We start from the raw sequence: 22,652 nt of genomic DNA on the forward strand, positions 1-22,652 counted from the left end.
AAGTTGAGCCAAACCCTTAATTTTTTTATTGCTGCTAGTATGGCAAAATTAATAGTGTGCATGTATAAAGCCCAGTCTTCTCCCATGCATAAATGATGCTTCGTTGTATCAGCACAGCGAGACAAGCTGTTTACAGTCACACTCAGCAACCTCACATCCGTACAGTTCAACACAGCAAATTAGGAGAGGCATGGATTAGATATACAACAGAGTGAACATGGCAGGCTGAATGATTGTGCACACATCATCGCACAGTCACGCGCACATGGTGTCTTTCAGCATTCTTCAAGACTTTTCCCACACAACCAAGAAACTGTATGATCATTCACAGATCCTGTTTATTAACACACACCGTGGCATTCAGAGGAAAGAACGGATGCATTCACACTATCGTCTATGTAGCGACTGACAGGGCACATGCATATACAGTACACAAGTGCTCCTACCAATGACCTACACATTTAAATCAGTTGTTTTCCCTCATGTAACAGAAGCATAGTGTTTTAAAAGCCTACACTGGTAAACACATTGCTTTAGTGTTATGTGAAACATAATCACACTCAATGCACATATTGGCTATTTTATATTCTTTTTGATTTCTAGGCATCCAGGCTGTGCTCCTTTTCCGTCTTTTTCCTTCCCTAATTCTCTACAACTTCCAATCGGACCATCTCAGAATTCAAAAGAAATCCAATGGCCCTTGCATTTGCATGCACTTACAGAATATTGCATGTGCAGTGTTTGCAGTTAAAAACATGAAGAGTGTGGTGGTGGGCATCTTTGTGCACCCCCATTGACATCAAACAGTCTTCTGATATGGAAATAGGAGGGCAAGGGAAGAATGGCTTCTCGCTGAGGCTTTGTTTGGATATAGGCCAAGGTTTATCCTTCTCTCTTCCCTTCTAACGCTATCACAATCTTTTTTATTTTATGGTTTGCCTATCGACTAGTAGCCCACACTAACATATTTTATTTATTGGTATTTGAAGTATGTAGTGTGCTTGTTCAGTATTGCATATATCTAAATACAGTTTGTTTGACATGCAAGAAAATAAGTCAAGTGCCTTAAAAGAGTGGATACATTTTGATAATGTAATACCACTTTGATACTTAGGAGGCAAATTGTGCGATTTATTGAGCACTCACACCAGGACCACTAAAGGGATCATATTATGATTTTTTCCCCCTTAAATTCCATATTAGGTCTACTGACAGATATATATACACTACTTTTTATTACAAATGGCAACAGCCGAGGATTTTATCATGCATGTGCATGTACGAGCCAGTGTCCCCACAACAAGAAGATAGAGAAAAATAAGGAACTTATTGCTTGCAACATTTGACTACAACTGAATGGCAGGCCCGTGGAAAGCTCTTTGGGTGAACCACTACCATTCATGGAGATATCGGCTGACGTAATTGAGGGAAAATACGTCAATAAATTCTCATAATCCAAACAGCTCATTTGGAAGGAGGCACAATTATTAATATCTTATCTTAGCAATGTCTCCATGGTTTGATTTCACATTTTCAGGCATTATGGGGATCCCAAAATACACAAAGACAGGTACTAACAGCGAAGAAAAATTGGTTTAGAATAATAAAGATCCCTGTAGGTACATGTGCGAGCGCTGATTTACGCCTTTTAGGCACGATTGGAAGAGGTAGTGCAGGGCAATCGTAGCAGGGTCTTGGAAACACTGTAATGCAATGGCTCTAGACAAATTATTGAGTGTTATCGGCACAATTCATACCATCAATCAAACAGAACAACTCAAAATTATCCCAAAGTCAAACACCAAAAGCCACTGCCTCCTGAAAAATTTAATTTAGCTAATGTCTCTGTTTCTGTTCTGTTAACAACATTGAAACAAGATATGCACATTTTCTTTCAAAAGCTAGAACAGTGGTGTGAAGTTTAACACCTGTGACTCACTTTTCCTTTTCTGTTGTTTTGAAAACAGTTGTTGCTGTCTGACAAGTATTGTGTAGTATGTCACATCTTTCTGTGAAAGAACCTAAAAATAAGAAAAATCTCCTGCTACTGTTAAAAACGAACTGCACTTTTATTTCTATTTTGCCTTTTCCCATTATGAAAGACGAAGGATGTTTTTTGTTTTTTTTAATTAAATATTAAATAAATGCAATCAAAGGTTCCCTTACAAAGGAGCCTATAAAGCCCTTAAAAAACATCCAAACACCTCCATGTAGGTTTTATATACATGATGTAAGTATACATGTAATGTACTCTTAGGCCCATTTATAGTAACGTTTAATATTTATGTATCATTTATAATTTTAAGCGAACGCGCCACATTAATTTCAAAATCTTATCAAGCTGTTTTTTTTTTTTCTTCATCACTGATTATTACTCACTGCAGTCTTGGAGAGCCAACAAACATCCCTTACTGTACAAGGTCTGCATAAATCAGGATGCTGACTGCGAGGATGTTCATGTATTCCCATTGAGGTGACAAATGACTCATAATCCTCACGGAAAAAAGGGTAGGGGCGGACGGACCAAGCGTGTTTTAGTGCCGTCCTCGCCAGTTTCAGGTCCTAAATGGCTGTCAAAGCTTGTCAGAATACCTACTCAAACTTCTTCTGTGCAGGTGAGATGCATGATTTATGACCCAGAAACAACTTACAGGGAGCAAGGAAGCTAGGAAACAGCAGACCACTCGGTGATGTAAAGATGTTTGTCTGTAATAGCGCTTATAATAACAATATTACTAATACTTTGTTAATATTGAAGTCTCAAAATGTAACTGGAGTATTGTTGGCGCTTTTTGAATGATTATTTATTGGATTTCATGGGCGAAATAGTGTAGCACCCATTGGCTCTGCTGTAAGCAGACTTTTATTTACCTTTATTTCATATTCAGAATGCATTAAAAAAAACTCCATCCGTCGTCATGTCTTTCATAATGATTGTGAATGATAGACAACATTTTCAAAAAAGTACAGTTAAGTGCAGTTACCCCTTACGTCACTTTGTCCCCAAAGCACTTAGGACAGCCAACGGTTATCGTCCTGCTCCTCAGTGAGTATCAGTATGGTACCAAAAAGAGAAATTAATTACTGGGTAACTCCATTCATTCATCCATTTTCTACCGCTTGTCCCTTTTTACAACTTAAAATAACGTTTTACTTTATAAAAATGATGTGCATTGGAACTGAATAAAGGTAGTCACTCTTTGAGCAGGACTTCTCTTATTTTGTAGTTCACTTTGTTGTCAGCGCGTGGTAATGCAATTCAGGGTTTGATTATTTGATTTTGCTTTTCAATATGAGATCGCATGTTTGGTGAGCTGGATTGGATCTAAAATAAACCCTCCTAAAAACAAAACATGGATCAGTGTGCCACTGAAAGCAATACTTAACAAAGGAGCTGTGTGCCAGATGGGGAAGTCTTGGAAGGTACCACACACTTCCTGTCTTTGTTTCTGGGAGTGCATGTGCTTTCTATTGAAGGCCATAGAGAAAATGAGACGAGGCTTTGTTAGACAAGGTACTGAACGAGAGGAAATCTGTCTGGGTTCCATTAAACATGGAGCTGCAGAGTGGGGGACTGAGAATGGGAATGCGTCCTGTATCGCCTTCCTGAGAACCAGCGTCCTTTGCAGTGGACATGTACGATTTGCACAACAGAAATATTTTGTTCCGATATTTGTAACTCTAACACAAGAAATACACCAAAACCAAGTATCCACTGCAGATTATACTGGTTCTCAGGAGGATATACAGATTTCAACACTTTGAAACCATCTTTAAACATCATTAAAGTCCTACTGAAACCCACTACTACCGACCACGCAGTCTAATAGTTTATATATCAACGACGAAATCTTAACATTGCAGCACATCCCAATACGGCCTTTTTAGTTTACTAAATTGCAATTTTAAATTTCGTGCGATTTATCCTGTTGAAAACGCGGTGGTATGACGTGTATGATGACGCGTGCGTTTGACTTCACCGGTTGTAGCGGACATTTTTTTCCAGCCCGATCCAATCTATAAGTAGTCTGCTTTAATCGCATAATTACACAGTATTCTGGACATCTGTGTTGCTGATTCTTTTGCAGTTTGTTCAATTAATAATGGACAAGTCAAAGTAGAAAGATGGAGGTGGGAAGCGGTGTATTGCGGCTGCCTTTAGCAACACAAACACAGCCGGTGTTTCCTTGTTTAAAATTCCTGAAGGTGAAACTTAACTATGGAACAGAGCGGTCAAGCGAACATGGTTCCCGACCACATGTCAAGCGGCAGGATTCGGTGAGGAAATTGTGGTAATAAGTCGGCTCTTACTGTAGACATAAGCGGAGCTTGCGTGCTCCTGCAGCTGCGTGGCTTCCCTCAGAGACACTGGCGGTCACCAGACTCGTGGCCACACCCCTCCGACTTTCAGGTACCATATAATCTCACTAAAACACTAGTAACACAATAAGCAGATAAGGGATTTTCCAGAATTATCCTAGTAAATGTGTCTAATAACATCTGAATCGCTCCCACTGCCCTCGCCTTTTTTTTTTTTTTTTTAACTTTTTTTTTTTTTCTAGTCCTTCACTCTCACTATCCTCATCCACGAATCTTTCATCCTCGCTCAAATTAATGGGGAAATTGTCGCTTTCTCGGTCCGAATTGCTCTAGCTGCTGGTGGCTATGATTGTAAACAATGTGAGGATGTGAGGAGCTCTACAACCAGTGACGTCACACGCACATCGTCTGCTACTTCCGGTACAGGCAAGGCTTTTTTATTAGCGACCAAAAGTTGCTAACTTTATCGTCCATGTTCACTACTAAATCTTTTCAGCAAAAATATGGCAATATCGCGAAATTATCAAGTATGACACATAAAATGGACCTGCTATCCCCGTTTAAATAAGAAAATCTCATTTCAGTAGGCCTTTAAGTGAATTTATTCTTCTAAAAAAAACCTTCTCAGGCATAATTATTTTGTTTTATGTGTGTGTCCATTTCTCTTACAGCACTTTAAGAAGCAGAGGAGGCTTATTCCTGAAAGAACAGTGTGGAAGTACTTTGTCCAGCTTTGCAGTGCGCTCGAGCACATGCACTCCCGAAGAGTCATGCACAGAGGTACAGCTAATAAACACACTTTCTACTCTAGAATTCACTTCAATTTAAAAGTGGTTTAATGTTGGTTGATTATCATGAATTGTCTTAAAAAGGTATGTGAAATGTCCGAATTGGTTTCCGAAATAATAGTACAGTTTCATATTTGTTAATTTGGTACAATAACAAATACAATAGTAATTGGACAACGTGTAGTAATAGTAAACTGGGCTTTTTTATGAATATGTATCGTTACGTTTGACTGTTTTAGCAGTTTTGTGTTCAACAAAACAGAGTCCTGGGTTTTAATGGCGCCCTGTGCTTTCAATAGCACATAGTCAAATGATGTTTGAAACACACACGCACACACAGACAGACAGACACACAAACATGCACACATGTACACACACACACACACACACACACACACACACACACACACACACACCCACGCAGCTACAGGTGATATGCTTTCGTTGGACTGTCCCTGATTAGTGAACAGGGACACCAATAAACCTGGAACTCTGAGTTTTAATGACCAGGTTACAGAAAAGGTCCATTCAAAAGCTGCTTTGCAATTCTACAGAAACAATAAATATCAAAAGCTACTCCAAAACCAAACCTTTGCTTTATATATTTGTAGAATTGCTAGTCATTTCAAGACTTATTGAAGAGAAATCCATTTTAACATCCAAAGAGTTTGAGTTGAATGGTAACAAACTGACCAATGGTTTCTTATCCAGATATCAAGCCAGCCAACGTATTCATCACAGCTACAGGAGTAGTGAAGTTAGGAGATCTTGGACTTGGACGCTTCTTCAGCTCCAAAACCACCGCAGCTCACTCTCTTGGTAATTCACAGGAATATATAGATATTGTTTGGGCACCCAAATGCATACATAAAGGCAGCCCTCAATAATCACCTACAGTTGGATTTGTTTCATTAGGTGAGGGCAGAGCCATGTGTCATTTAGCCATGCTGCCTAATCAGACTTGTGACCGACTGCTTCATAGACCACTTAGCCACTTCCTGTTGCATTGCCCTTTAACCTTTGTACAGATGGATACAAAGCACAGGCATTTGACACAGCTCTGATCGGGCCTGTGTTCCATAAAACAAGTTGGCAAAATTTACAATCAGAGTTACTGTTGGCATTAAGGGTTTGTGTTTGCCATAGGAAATAAAATCTGATGACACAGGATTTTTCTTTGAAGATATAAAAACTAAGGTAATTCCAACGTTGGCCTTGTCTTAGTCTGCACACGAAGATAGGGGCGCTAAATCGGAGACAAATCGACAGGATGAAACAGTAGGTTTTGATTTGTTTTTCTATAATGAGTTGGATAAATCTTTTGGAGTGATGCCAATCCCCAACCGATCAAGTTATTTGAGTGATAATTACTGAAGATGCAGTCCCAGACATTTGTTTCACTTTTAAGTAGACACGAATAGACTTGCTCACTTCAAAGGTGTCTAAAGTGTTTAAAAACAGTTGTCTTCCAATTGACAATTTGAAAACTGCCTGCACAAAATGGCATTTATCCCTATGACTCTAATGCATCACAAAGTAAAGAAAGTTATTTGAAAATTATCTGATTAGATTATTGGTAGCACATGATGTACAGTAGTACCTCAACTTACAAGCTTAAATGGTTCTGTGACGCAGCTCTTCACTCAAAATAAATTAACAGCTCCTTCTGAAATCAATTTAAATCATTTTAATTGGTGCTTGCCCCCAAACAGCACAATTTTGCTATGTAACATGCCTTTAAAAAGGAATTAACTTTTACATAAGAAATATTCTATAAAAACAATACAATAGAATTTAGTAAAAACAACTATTAAGTTGAGTTACAACTACAGAGTTTTATGAAGTAATGTCATAATATTGTCCATTTACCATGGAGAGTTGACTACTACGGAATGTCCTTCCAGATGCTTTTATGTCAAACACAACGCTAAAAGCTTCTCCAAATTTTCATAGATAAATGTACACCGTTTCAATATCTTTATTCAATTTATCATTGTACATTTATACATAATTTTTACGGTGTTAGCTGGCGTTAGACTCATTCTGCTACAGTATGGCGCAGACTCGCAGTGATACGATCAAATTGCTTCACCGAATTACTGACTCTCGATCATGTTTTTTATTGTAATTGAACTTTCAACTTTTTATTTATTTTAATAAATATCCTCTTTCTCAGCACTGTTCTTCACAACCACTTTCTTCCTTCCCATGCATGGAAAAACAAAGTTATCTCCACCTGTAGCTATAAGCTAAAGTTTATATGAGTTAGACCAGATGTTTTGGACCTGTTTTACGTGATTCACTGTGACATTAGCTAAGCCAACTATATGCAGGGATGCTTGTACGTAAAATTTTTCCTTGCAACGTGAAGCATAACAATAAGCCGAGAAACATCTGTTATCTCAAAACACTTTTAGGTTGAGGTACCACTGTACATGACATAACACCAAATCTACAGGTTAGTGGGGAACAGGGGCGTCGCCAGACATATTTCACTGGGGCACGTGCCCCACTGTTGATCTGCAGTGCCCCAGTAAAACTTTCACCAATAAAAAAAAAAACGCTTCAGAGTTTTAAGTCTACATAACATAGAGAACAGCGCACATACTACTTAGTATGGTAATTGATTGCTACTGTATTCACTCCACTTAACGATGAGCACATGGCTACTTAATATGGTAATTTATTCACGTGTGGATCAGACTTCAGTTGAGAGAGAGAGAGAGAGAGAGAGAGAGGGGGGGGATGAGAATCACTGCTGAGGTAGGTGACGTTAGCCAACAACAATTTGTTAATTACATTATTTTGATTTTGATTTGACTCAAACTGTAACTCCTAGATGGATTTAAAAAAGTTATTCGCCCGCAGCAGGGAAGAAGAAGCGAGGAAAGAGAGATGTAAGTGAAGTCCTAGCTAGCTAGGCAACATCATTGTCTTAAGTTGATGCTAAGTTAGCTAACGTTATTCCTTGTATCAAGACAAACATATTCATTTGCTGTACGAGCTGTCGGGGGAATTTCCAATGAACATGAAACATAATGTTGGTTATTGTCTGCTGGTTCTGCATCAATGATGATTTGGAGTAAGCATGTGTGAGTTGAGTACTTCTCAAATGGTTTATCTTCAGGAAGAAAAACATTTTTCCATATCATCAAGTCGTGAGCCAAATTTTTAAATCATTCAAGTTTATTTCACAGAAAAATAGCACAGTACACTTGTCTTGTTAATCGGTGTGAATTTGACTAAAATAATCTTGTTTTGTCACCAGAAAAATGGCTACAGCTAAAGCATCTGGTTTTGTTTCCAGAAAAAATAGTAACATTTCAGTATTTGTTTTCAGAAAGATGGCTGAAAATATCAGGTTTTGTAGCCCCATTTAGATTTAAAAAAATATATTTCCATGTCTGTCCGTAGTCCTCCTCCAACTTGTTAGTCGGTTTGCCTTTTGCTAAAATACTCACTAATAGTCACTAGAAAAATGGCTAAAAATATCTGGTTTTGTTGCCACAATTGGATTTTTTTCTCCCTACATTTTTTTTTTCATGCACACATCTGACTGCGACTCACTGAAAATGACACACATCCATCCATCCATCCATCATCTTCCGCTTATCCGAGGTCGGGTCGCGGGGGCAGCAGCCTAAGCAGGGAAGCCCAGACTTCCCTATCTCCAGCCACTTCGTCTAGCTCTTCCTGGGGGATCCCGAGGCGTTCCCAGGCCAGCCGGGAGACATAGTCTTCCCAACGTGTCCTGGGTCTTCCCCGTGGCCTCCTACCAGCTGGACGTGCCCTAAACACATCCCTAGGGAGGCGTTCGGGTGGCATCCTGACCAGATGCCCGAACCACCTCATCTGGCTCCTCTCGATGTGGAGGAGCAGCAGCTTTACGTTGAGCTCCTCCCGGATGGCAGAGCTTCTCACCCTATCTCTAAGGGAGAGCCCCGCCACCCGGCGGAGGAAACTCATTTCGGCCGCTTGTACCCGTGATCTTATCCTTTCGGTCATGACCCAAAGCTCATGACCATAGGTGAGGATGGGAACGTAGATCGACCGGTTAATTGAGAGCTTTGCCTTCCGGCTCAGCTCCTTCTTCACCACAACGGATCGATACAACGTCCGCATTACTGAAGACGCCGCACCAATCCGCCTGTCGATCTAACGATCCACTCTTCCCCCACTCGTGAACAAGACTCCTAGGTACTTGAACTCCTCCACTTGGGGCAGGGTCTCCTCCCCAACACAGAGATGGCACTCCACCCTTTTCCGGGCGAGAACCATGGACTCGGACTTGGAGGTGTTGATTCTCATTCCGGTCGCTTCACACTCGGCTGCGAACCGATCCAGTGAGAGCTGAAGATCCCGGCCAGATGAAGCCATCAGGACTACATCATCAAAAGCAGAGACCTAATCCCGTGGCCACCAAACCGGATCCCCTCAACGCCTTGGCTGCGCCTAGAAATTCTGTGTCAAATGACACACAATCCACTTTTATGTCACGACCCAGCAGTTGGGTACCACTGGTCAACTGTATAACAGTTACTGTAATATTTCTATGTCTGTCCAGAGTGATTGACCACTTTGCAAAAATGAAAAGGAGACGTTATAGTTTACTTCTCAGAAAATGATTCCCTGAACAGACACACAACAGTTGTTCATTTATTCTACTACTGTGGCTTTATTGTTTTGTGTATATTTTCTAGTTTTGTGTATCTGAAATAGGATTAGCCACATTGCCATAAATGGAAATTAAATAATATAAAATAACCCAGAGATGTAGGGGTGCTTTATTTTTTGTTTTACTTTTGTAGATGTTAAATTTGCAGATGATTACTGCAATAAATATTTCAAAAAGATTCATTTCTCTTCCCTTTTGCTTTTACCAGTAGCAGTTTAGAAGTCTGGAGTAAAAAAGTGCACAAGTAGGTCAAATGCATTAGTTAATTTCAGGTGGTTAATCAAAGATCCATACAACATAATCTGATATGATTTCATAGTTTAAAGCACTATTTTATGTATTTTTTATGATAAATAAGTGCTAAAAATGTTTTTGCTTGCGCGCTTTGCACGCTCACATGAATTATTTGTGCCCCAGGTGTGCCCCAGTGCAGTATTAGGTCTAGTGACGCCCCTGGTGGGGAACCTGCTATTCATGGTCCAGTCCATTTGTTAATACAATTTGATACTTTATTTTCTGTTAACTGTGTTCAAATGAATCTCTTTATAGCAGCTTCATTAATAAATAGAAAGTGCTGCCCCAACTTCTTGCTGGCATACCAAACTAAATGAAATAGATTGGAATATGTCATGTATTTTCCACTGTCATTCACACTGACTCACATCCCTATGTCAAACCGTTATTACCACACACAGCATGCTATTCTAGGCCCTTGTGCTGCAGCAGAAAGCAACAGCACCCCCTGAGAAGGTGTGAAAATCAGGATGACTGTGAAAATGTCTGATTGCTCATTGAACGTTAAGGCCACAGCACCCTCTTTAGGCTGACTGAAGACAGACAACTACATGTATATTCCCAAAGGGGGTTACTTCACTCCCATTCTACATATATTTCATGTTTTGGTGCATAAATTACAAAATTGTTTATACTCATTCAAACACAGTTACTATTTTGTACTTAGATTCTTTCTTGATGTTAGTGAACAATTCATGTATGTAACTGACGCCCTCCCAGCAGAATTGTATGACTTAAGTTTCAATATATGTGCAAGTCACAGGATGCAATCCATAGAGGACTCATCTTTTCACTCTCTTTCTAAACCTTTCCATGGAACAGTTTTTTTTTCCAAGAGCAGATCCTATCTTTAACACTTTAGTGTGTGATTTCCCTAGCTATGTCCAGCTGCCATACTTCACCCTTAAAATCAGAGCAGAGGTGAAGGGTAGATATGTGCAAAAGGAAAAAGTAAAACCAGTTGAAGAACAGAAACAATGGTTTTAATAGAAATCTGATGCAATCATTGAAAACAAGACACCAACCAATTGCCAGTAATAAGTAGTATAACACATCTGTAATTAACATCTGTAATGAGGGAGGTGTTAACCATGGGAACTGGAGGAGTAGGAAATAAAAAGAAAGGAGACTCACAGATGCTGGCTTTTGAACTTTGCGTCGATAACTGTCTGGATGGTTCGCTTCCCCTTTGGTCCGGATGACACCATGTCGAATATTTCCAAAAACAATTTGAAATGTGGACTCGTCAGACCACAGAACACTTTTCCACTTTGCATCAGTCAATCTTAGATGATCTCGGGCCCAGAAAAGCCGGTGGCGTTTCTGGATGTTGTTGATAAATGGCTTTCGCTTTGCATAGTAGAGCTTTAACTTGCACTTACAGATGTAGCAACGAACTGTATTACTGTATCACTGGTTTATAAATGTAAAAATTAGATATTCGGTTTCACTATTTAAAGCGCTTTGAGTCACTGGAGAAAAAGCGCTATATTAATATAATTCACTTCACTGTATTTAGTGACAGTGGTTTTCTGAAGTATTCCTAAGCCCATCCTTTAGAGATTGATGTCCGTTTTTGATACAGTGCCGTCTGAGGGATCGAAGGTCAAGGTCATTCAATGTTGGTTTCCGGCCATGCCGTTTACGTGGAGTGATTTCTCCAGATTCTCTGAACCTTTTGATGATATTATGGACCGTAGATGTTGAAATCCCTAAATTTCTTGCAATTGCACTTCGAGAAACGTTGTTCTTAAACTGTTTGACTATTTGCTCACGCAGTTGTGGACAAAGGGGTGTACCTCGCCCCATCCTTTCTTGTGAAAGACTGAGCATTTTTTGGGAAGCTGTTTTTATACCCAATCATGGCACCCACCTGTGCCCAATTAGTCTGCACACCTGTGGGATGTACCAAATAAGTGTTTGATGAGCATTCCTCAACTTTATCAGTATTTATTGCCACCTTTCCCAACTTCTTTGTCACGTGTTGCTGGCATCAAATTTTAAAGTTAATGATTATTTGCACAAAAAAAAAAATATTTATCAGTTTGAACATAAAATATGTTGTCTTTGTAGCATATTCAACTGAATATGGGTTGAAAATGATTTGCAAATCATTGTATTCTGTTTAAAATTACACCTAAGACAATTTCCCAACTCATATGGAAACGGGGTTTGTACGCATGTGCATCTTGTTGTGAGCCAGTCTGCCCTATAAGAGGAGGATAGACATGTGAGGTATGCGAGATATACGAGGACCTGGTAATGTTTTTACACTGGTCCAAGTTTCTCTATACAACAGGAGAGCTCAAGTGCTTTTATTATGTTTAATTTACTGAAAAAAGGTTAAATCACTCCCAAGTTTTGAACTGAACTGGCCATTCTGTTGTCATTCGGGTGCCGGGGTCGCCATTTGAATATCACATCTTGGCACGTATTTCCTCTGCTGCACAAAAGTGAAACAGTCTGTTCCAGGACAATGGTCAAACTGAGATTTTTTCTCATTTAACATATAGCAAATGTTGGAAACACCTTCTGAGAACATTTGGAAAAATAACAAAATGCAAGTACAGTAATTGAGATGTCTATAAAAAAAAATGCCTCATAAGACCTAGAATATGCTGCTGCGTAGAGGTGCTACTCTGCGCCGACTTACTTCTCCCCCTCCAAACCCTCTTACGAAGCTTGTTGTTGTTCTCCTCTGATTTTAAATAGGACCTGAAATGCAAAACCATTTTTTATAACGAGATGGTACCTGCTTTTGTGTATCTGGGATCCCCATAAGTCCATAAAATTTGAAATCCAACTGTGGAGGCACTGCGAAGATATTTATAAAAGAGTGAAGTGAATTATATTTGTATGGCACTTTTCTCAAGTGACTCAGTGCTTTACATAGTAGAACCCATTATATAAGTTTAAACCAGTGTGGGTGGCACTGGGAGCAGGAAGGTAAAGTGTCTTGCCCAAGGACACAACGGCAGTAACTAGGATGGTGGAAGCGGGACTTGAACCTGGAACCCTCAAGTTTCTGGTTCAGCCGTTCTACACTCCGATAATAATAATGATCTTGCCTACCTTCCTACTTCCGCCAAAACGGTTGTTTGGAATTTGCTCTGACTTGTGACGTTTTTTCCAATTGTGACGTCAGCAGATATCTCTCTCTCTATATATATAGATATATATCAAAAAGATATCCCCATATTTGGTATGAATTTACACAAAGAGCTTTGCACGAGTCAGCCATTGTAGGTTGACGCTGTTGTCAAAAAGCTCCTTTTTTTCTGTCATCTTGTTGTGGGGCAGACTGGCTCGTACATGCCCGTGCGTGCTCCGCTATCGTTTTTACTTATACTGTATTTTTCGGACTATAAGTCGCAGTTTTTTTCATAGTTTGGCCGGGGGTGCGACTTATACTCAGGAGCAACTTATGTGTGAAATTATTAACACATTACCGTAAAATATCAAATAATATTATTTAGCTCATTCACGTAAGAGACTAGACGTATAAGATTTCATCGGATTTATCGATTAGGAGTGACGCATTGTTTGGTAAACTTATAGTATTTTCTATATGTTATAGTTATTTGAATGACTCTTACCATAATATGTTATGTCAACATACCAGGCACGTTCTCAGTTTGTTATTTATGCTTCATAAACTTATTCAGCCTGTTGTTCACTATTTTTTATTTTAAATTGCCTTTCAAATGTCTATTCTTGGTGTTGGGTTTTATCAAATAAATTTCCCCAAAAAATGCTACTTATACTCCAGTGCGACTTGTATATGTTTTTTTTCCCTTCTTTATTATGCATTTTCGGCAGGTGCGACTTATACTCCGGAGCGACTAGTACTCCGAAAAATACGGTATCTGTCAGTAGACCTGATATGTAAGCGCTAAAAACATCAACTTGGCTAATGGGGAGAAGACACTGTTGAAGTGGAGCCACGAAGATAAGACCGCCCCCAAAACGGCTCAGAAAGCAGTTTGAAGACGACGTGCAAAACATAATCAATGCAAAATTTTGACCAAAGAACCAACATTGCATGTTTTGTAGACCACAGGGAAGTATTTTAAATGAAGAAAAAAGATTATATTAAGTTCCCTTTAAATTAACAGACTACAACAGCCTATTTCTTGAGAGAAAAAGCATGAGTGTCGATATTCTTTTTTTCACCAAACAGTGAATGCCGAATCGTGAATATTTGGGGCTCCGCTGTTATCTGTTCAGGAACAATCAAAAAGCAAAACTCGCTATTCCACAACAGTTTCTGTTTCCACATGCAAAACTAAATAAAATCCCAAAATCTTAGAAATCCTTAAGTCATCAGCAGAGGCATTGCTCCTGTTATATGTACGATCAGTGAAAACAACTCTTGCACTAGAGCAAATGAGATGTTCTATATTGGTGGGTGGAACAATACCTTGTCTGCATATTTTATGCCTTTATGTACTGCTGCTACAGGAGTGTTGAGAAAACTTTTGAAATGTGTCTGTCACCGCCGAAATGTTATGTTTACACTGAGCGCGCAGTCGTCTTAAGTTTTACAACCTGAGAAGCCACTTTACAACAAAACTCACCGGCTTTGATAAAACATATCCATTTGGAGAAAGTACATAAAAGTATGAGCAGTTGTTAAACTCTGTTTAAATGTAGGACTTAGTTAATGTATTATTTAATAATTGTATTCTTATTATATTATAATTGTTTATTTATATTTAGCCATCCAGTGAAATGCAATTTTAATTTATAACAGTCGTCTTAAGTTTTACAACCTGAGAAGCCACTTTACAACAAAACTCACCGGCTTTGATAAAACATATCCATTTGGAGAAAGTACATAAAAGTATGAAAAACAGCTTTGTGTGCAATTGATGTTTGTGTATTGCCCTCACTTTATGAGCCACTAGTGCACGTTTTTTCTGAAAGAATATAAACATTCTCACGTTATCGGTCAATGTTTTAACAAGCCAACATATTTAAAAAACAGGCTAAAGGATGGCACGGGGTGCAGGTGGGTAAAGTGTCTAGCTCAAGAATGGCGGAAGTAGGGATTGAACTTTGAACCCTCAAGTTGCTGTTACAGCCGTTCTACACAACGAAAAAATGCCAATTTTAAGTTATTAAATACATTTTCAGATTGTTTAATGGCTTAGTCTTATATTAGACAAGCCTTTTTATACAAGTTTCTAACATTAACATCCTCTTTCATTATTTGAAGGGATATTTTCTCTGTCATTTGTTTGAAAAGAAGCAATGCCTGCTTTTGTTAGCGCTTGAGCAGTTGTTAAACTCTGTTTAAATGTAGGACTTAGTTAATGTATTATTTAATAATTGTATTCTTATTATATTATTATTGTTTATTTATATTTAGCCATCCGGTGAAATGCAATTTTAATTTATAACAATATTAAAGGGATAAGTCCAGCCCCTGTTTTATTCACATACCTGCATATGTGGCCCTCTAACAATGTAATAGTAGGGCACCTGTGATGATTTGAATCTACATTTAAAACACTTCCTTTGGGTTTAGATATGTATTGGATATTCTTTTATAATTTTGCTCCACAGGCACATTTGGAGGTGCGGCAAAATTGTAAATGAAACCACACCCCACCCTCTCCATAAGTAAACTTTTTAAATGTACACTATAAATATATACTGCATCTTTAAGACAAACAACACCACTGTTTTTTTTTTTTCCCAATGCAGTAGAAAATAAACTTCATGAATAGTTTGTAGATGTACCGGTCACAAGATTAGGTACACCTGCCCACTCTTGGATCAACACAGAGCTGCTTTAAAAGAAAGCTGCTTATACCAACATTTATGTACCTGAATGTTGTGCGTCAGTGTTATTGTATGCATCGCATGACTAGATAAAATAATACCTTATCTAACACTGTATTGTGGTCTTTCAAAACAAGTCGAAATATTGCAATTGTACCGTCATTTCCCAATTGTGTAGTGGCCTATCTTGACAAAACAGTACCGTGTAAAATGTCTTGTACAAATAAACACAGAAGTACTTATTGAAGCAGGCGGGTGGACATTAGACGAGAAGGATTAGCGCTGTAAAAGCTCAAGTCAAAGAGGCTGGCTGACAAGAGATACCAGAAATGCCCAAATAAGTACGTCCACCACAGTTTGATGTCACACTGTTAAAAGAACTGCAAAACTACATTTTTTTCAGGCTTCCAAAACTACATGCAAGCTCATGCCCAAATACATGAACCTTAAAATGTGATGCTTTGGCATTGTTTAACACGACTAACACCATGTCAGAAAAGACTAAATTCATCAAAGGTTCCTCTTAAAATCATCTGTTCTAAAGGCTCCATTGTATCTGATTTGAAGAATGAAAATTCATACTTTTTAAAAAATGTTCCCAATATTAAGTATTCACTCCACCTAAAATGTTATCTCACCCCATACGTGAGTTACATCTATCCTTGTGATTTTTTGCCCCAAGGTAATGTGATATTCTAGAAGTCTGTACAATCAAAAAAAGTAATACAATATCACATAACGTTAGATGCTTTCCCAAGATATTTATTAACCTACCTTCCTACACAAAACCACTTACATTGTTGAAATACAGTGTAGTCAAAGCCATTTGCAAAATGGAAATCAATCTCAACATGGCTTTCAGTTTATTTAAATGAAGAAGTAACATGCCCTTAATTTAAGCATGTTGAAAGAGCCTCAGCCCTACATTGCTGCCTTTTATGCAACTATTAGCATAAGAGAGGCTGATTCTTTTTAATCAGCTTATAATGAATGTTAGGGGAGCTTGTTCAGGCCGCGCCATAAGACCACACACACATGCATGTTTGTAGGCAGGCAAGAGCGCGCGTACACACACACACACACACACACACACACACGAGAAATCCAGTCTGATGACCAATTATAACCTCCTGTTTATTCCTCACTCTTCGCTCCGGCTTCCTCTCTGCCTCTGCAGAAGCTGATTATTTTTTTTAAATGACAGGTAACACTTCATTATTCAATAACGTTCATTGTAAAAAGAAAAAAAAGCAACAACAAAAATGTTTTCTATCAGCCCAATTATGCCTTCACCGAAATGAAAAGTGTCAGCTTTCATTTTAGCCCCCATATACTGTATATCTAATATGAAGCTTGTAGTAATTTTGTTGAATGCAGTTCTGTCGTCTGTTAATATTCAGAATGATTTCATACAAATGATCACTCCTACATCTTTAACAAACGATCCTGATTCAATCTTGCTGCAAGTGGATATTGGACTTCAATTTCTATATGCAAACACAAAATTACACATAAATGCGTCTAACTTTATTGTCTCTGTCTGAAATGCAAAGTGGACTTTTCAATGTTCGATTCCAGCATAAAACTTGAGGCTTGTACTAATTTCCAAATAAATGATTACAAAATACATACGCTCATTTCTTGCAACAAATTTGAATTCATCACAGTGTACCAACTTTAAAGACTTCTTTCTTTGTTCGAATAACCAATGGTCTTAAGGATGCATTTTATTTCAGTCAATTGAAAGCTCGTTGAAAAGATTGGGCACCACCGGCTATCAATAACAATTATGCAAAATGAGATATTTATTAGGAGTGTCCTAATCTGATTTTGAGATTGGATATTGGTCCGATATCAACAAAAAAAAACAGTATTGGATTATATCAACTTGCATCTGAGATAGACGCTCCGTTACAAGCAAACCTGCAGCGCATTTTCTTGTGCAAATGTCGACTATCAGTTAACGGCTAAATGTCCTCCAATAATCTTTTCTTGTATTTTAGTGAAGTCTTTTCCAAAAGGTAAACATGGTTGGAGCTAGCAGCTAGACAATAACTGAGCACAAAATAGAACACAAACTTGACATACGTTATAAGTGTCTTTAACTGTTGTGTAACCTTAAGATTGATGATACACTCTTACCATTTGGATCCAAAGGAATCTGCCCATAAATGTGTCATAAGTCAGCAATAAATTAAAATGTTTTAACAACTTTTTATATACATGTTTTATTTTTTGAAAGTTTTTTTTTACGTTTTTTTTTGCCTTTTTGTCAAAAATAAAAATTGTTTTATAATATATTATGCAAAATATGCAATATTAAAAAAAAAAAGTTTTCGGAGTAGAATATTTAAAGGTTGGGTAATTACAGCTAATTATTAATGGCAGAGTTGTTTTTATGATTGTATTTATGATGATTGTATTGTCTGTTTTTAATTTGAAACATGATTTTATATTGTCATTTTTGCCTTCTCTTAATTTACTGTAAAGCACTTTAAATTGTCTTGTGTACAAATTGTGCTCTATAAATAAACGTGCCTTGTGTGTGTGTGTGTGTGTGTGTGTGTGTGTGTGTGTATGTATATATATATATATATATATATATATATATATATATATACACATGTATACACACATGTATATGTATACATATATGTTTGTGTGTATATATATATATGTGTATATATATGTGTTTGTGTATATGTGTATATATATACACATATATATGTATACATATTTGTGTGTATATATATATATATGTGTGTGTGTGTGTATGTGTGTATACATATATATATATAAAAAACTCTGCTAAATCATTTGCATTCACGTGATTTAATGACATTTTAACTAATTTACGCTCATCAAAGCTCTGAGAATTATGCATCCTAATTTTCTGGCGCCATCTGGTGGTTCGGGGGTGCATTTACACCAAAACAAATTGTTTTGTTTTTCAATCAGCAAGAATGAGATTAATTCAGTTTTTATGGCTAAAAGCATACTAATGTACCAGAATTACGTTTGTTTAAAAATAGCCGATATAATGGGAGTCAATGGGGCCAAAAGCTTTTATAAGAGAAAGTGAATATACTTTCTTTGTATCTTATTTTAACGTATTCTAATCCTATTCCAACAATGTTGAAATCAAAAACACAATGCAAAAAATTTGTGAAAAACACTAACCTTCAAACTGAACAATCCTATCAATTAAGCAACACATCTAATGTCCGATTTGGGCCTTAGGGTTGCACAAATGTTAATGAAACAATATTTTATGTTTAAAACATGACATTTGTCATAATAACCAAGTATCAAATAGTTATAGTTTCATATTACCAAGATAAAGTCTCCTAGACACAAGTATATTAGAAAGTCTCCAGTAACAACTGTGTCTGCATCATTTAACTCAGTACTTCATGAGCTTTTTTTTTTTTTGTCCTGTTTAGCTTCTCAGGCAAATCATATAGTTGATGTAGATGCCCATATCGGCTTTTCAGATTTACTTTACAAATGAGAAGTGTAGGATACTTCTTTTGTTGCCTTATTTGAATTTGACTTTATTAAATGTATTTATATTATCATTTGGTGCAGCCGGGCCGGAGCAGGAGGGGATAGAAAGAGAAAAAAAGGGAGAGAGAGGGGGAAATTGTGGGGATAAGAGGGGGATTAGACAGAAAGACAAAAACAACAGCAAATACAACAATAACAACAACAACAATAGAACAACACCAGCACATACATAATATGTACAAATATGATCGTAAGCTACTTCATGAGCTTAACTTAATTATGGTGGCCACTTGTTGTCACAAAAACCCAATTACTACTCCACTTAATTAAACACAGAATAAGTCTATTCCAGATGGTTAATTTTTTTTTCTTTAACTACCATTTTTTTGGAGTAAGGTCACTTGATCAAGTCTTCTCTAACAGTCCACACTACAAAATATTGAAAGTATGTGCTGATGTTGTATCGGATCAATATCGGTATCGGCCAATACTCAAAACTCCAACATCTTTATTGTATCCGAAGTGATAAAGTTTTATTGGGACACTACTAATATTCATTGCTGCCAAACAGCCCATTCATAGCATGGTCCTCATGTCGTAGGTGTTGCTATGAAAGGTTTTGCTTTCAAACACATATCATGCAGATACAGTGGTATTGTGGTGAGAACATGTTACATTAATTGGCATCACTCAGAACTCTGGTTATTTTGGAGTACCAAGCTTCCATATAAATGCCATGAGAGTATGTGTAATAACTGAGTACAGGTTAGCAAAACGTCCGACCATATGTGATTAATGTTTAACTGCTGCTGAATTTGCTCTGTAGACTTTTACATGGGAAATCCTTGCAAACAGACAGTAAATGCAAAAGGCAGCCCTTTAAGCTCTGTTAAGAATGTAGCAAATCTGTAAAGCGACCTGCAGTGTCTCAAAGACATGATGTAAAGCTGTGGTTCCAGTTTGAGTCCAGCTGGGTGAAGGTTGATTCTCGGGAGTGCTGCCAGTCGCCATTGTAGATTGAGATTCTTAGGTTTCAAAACTAGAACCAGAAATGGGCCTGTGTCTGAGTCTCCATCAATGCTCCCGGGGCGTCTTCACTGGCTGCTGTTTCAGATCATTACAAAGCCCGCTAATCAAAACTGATATATGTATATTGCGTGTCAGCTACGCATAGATACACAACTTTGTCATGCTTTAACAATTGCATGCACTTTGTGGATGTGCGTGGTTATGTGCAACCATTAAATATCATCTTACGTGAGCTGACTAATATTAATAGAGGCAATATACTTTAATGGTTCCCTGTAGTTTTCCTTACTTATACTCTTACTAAAATACCTTGAGCATTCCAGTCTCTGAAGTTGTCACATTTGAAGAGAAATCTTTAGTCCTAGTCTGTTTCCTGTACTGTGTGACCTTATATTACAATGTTTATAAACTGGGGAAAGCAATGTAGTAAGGTAATAATTACTGTTCCTCCATGTCCTATTCCTTCATCCAGTGGGTACTCCATACTACATGTCACCGGAAAGGATACATGAAAACGGATACAACTTCAAGTCGGACATCTGGTCGCTAGGATGCCTGCTCTACGAGGTAAACCATGGCAACGCAAATGCATACAGTGTACAGCAGGGACAATATACTAGGAGCCCATGGGGACAAATGCGGCCCAGGAATGACAATATGCTGGCCCCTAAGTTTAGTTCCAAAATTTGGACACAAACATTTTTGCAGGACATTTCCTTCGAAACACCAAAGTGTTCCTGATGTATAGAGGAATTTAGACCACTCTAAACACATTGGCAGATCCTTCCATCGACATGTTAACCTTACTAACAAACATAGAACACTGGATTCCAAACCTGTGATTTACATAAGTGAGACGTTCCTAAAGGCTCCCCTTAAAGTGCTCTCTACGAATTTTGGTAGTGTGATTTATGTACCGTAATTAAGGTGTTGCTGTTGTTCGTTTATTTCGGATGCAGTCAGTAGTCATTTGATCAACTCCTTTAGATATATTAGTGGTGTTCCTCAATGTTTAATTTTTAGTCCTCTCTTTTTCATCATTTCTGTTATTCAAATGGTGGCCCTTGAGTTCAGTTCAAAAAACGTTTAAGAGACTAACATCTATGCTGACAATTCTTAAAAACACTAGAATGCCATGAGAGGGTATCTTTGACTGTCTTTTGTGCATAAGGCTATCTTTTGTGCATAAGGTCCTTAAAAACAGAAGAGTGCTCCTGTAACTCTGACAAAATAAATAGATGAAAGTCAAACGTCCACTAAAGAGGACGCTAGTTCTCTCCGGAATAGACAAACTAAGACTTAATAGTGAAGAGAGAAGTTTTTGGGAAATGTGGCCCCCCAAAACAATTCAATTGAATATCGCAGGTGTACAGCCTGTTCTCTCCAAAAGTTTAGTAGCATGCTGTAACAACAAAGTAGTTTGGTGCAATTAGTCGAAATTAAAACTATAGATATTTATGATTATTTATGATTTATGACTATTTATGATTGTCAGAATTACAGAGGACAGAAATTTTCTGAAAAAATTTAATGACTCAGAGGAAGTGACTTTGTATAGCATCTTGTCCGCTGACCAAAGTTGGCCTGTAGCCTACTAGCTGCTGCAATCAAACGGTACATATCTCTCTTCTTCATCTCTGTTCCCATTCATTGTCAGCTGACACGATTAAGTGCCAATGTATTGAAATACGTTATTCACACAGATATGAAGGAGATGCCTAGAATCACATTTGGTAGCTTCGGCCATGCACCTGTTGTCCTCACCATTACATGTATCTTGAGTTTACCAGACTTGCAGAAGAGCTGCAGCAACATTTTGCATTGTGAAAAATTAATATACGGTAGTAGTAAAAGTTGATATCATAATTTCAGTGTTGAAACCTGAGCCTGAGTAGTTTCAGATACGTCACTCACCTTCCTTTAATGCTTTGCTCTCTTCTGTTAACTTCACAGGTCTTTCCTCTACTGTTGAACCTATCTGTTCTTAGAAAATTAAAAAGTTGGAGGCGGTTTGAATGGGGTAGACCTGTAGATACTTTAGCAGAGACAATTCAATACACCTTGTCAAGGTAGGCCATGCAAGCCTCTCGAGATACAGATTTGAACACTTATTGTTCTCCAAGCTGTGCACGACCATGCATAATATGCTATTTGAAGACCAGACCCCTGCGGTCCACACTGCTTGGGCCCATCGTGCAGCCACATTACAGAATGTGGAAACTTTCTCTCCTCCTTTCCTCTCTGCTCTATTC

At 37.9% G+C, this 22,652-nt stretch overlaps 1 protein-coding gene across 1 annotated transcript in view; it reads left to right on the forward strand.

Moving 5' to 3' along the window:
• nek7 (NIMA-related kinase 7) overlaps window positions 1-22,652 on the forward strand; it is a 132,036-nt gene that overhangs the window by 93,661 nt on the left and 15,723 nt on the right. Inside the window, exons 6-8 of the mRNA XM_061883495.1 lie at window positions 4,992-5,100; window positions 5,820-5,927; window positions 20,873-20,967. Coding sequence (XP_061739479.1) covers window positions 4,992-5,100; window positions 5,820-5,927; window positions 20,873-20,967 — 312 coding nt within the window. The remainder of the gene's footprint in view (window positions 1-4,991; window positions 5,101-5,819; window positions 5,928-20,872; window positions 20,968-22,652) is intronic.

The sequence above is a fragment of the Nerophis ophidion genome, linkage group LG22 (genome assembly GCF_033978795.1).
Source record: "Nerophis ophidion isolate RoL-2023_Sa linkage group LG22, RoL_Noph_v1.0, whole genome shotgun sequence".
NCBI classification, from domain to species: domain Eukaryota; kingdom Metazoa; phylum Chordata; class Actinopteri; order Syngnathiformes; family Syngnathidae; genus Nerophis; species Nerophis ophidion.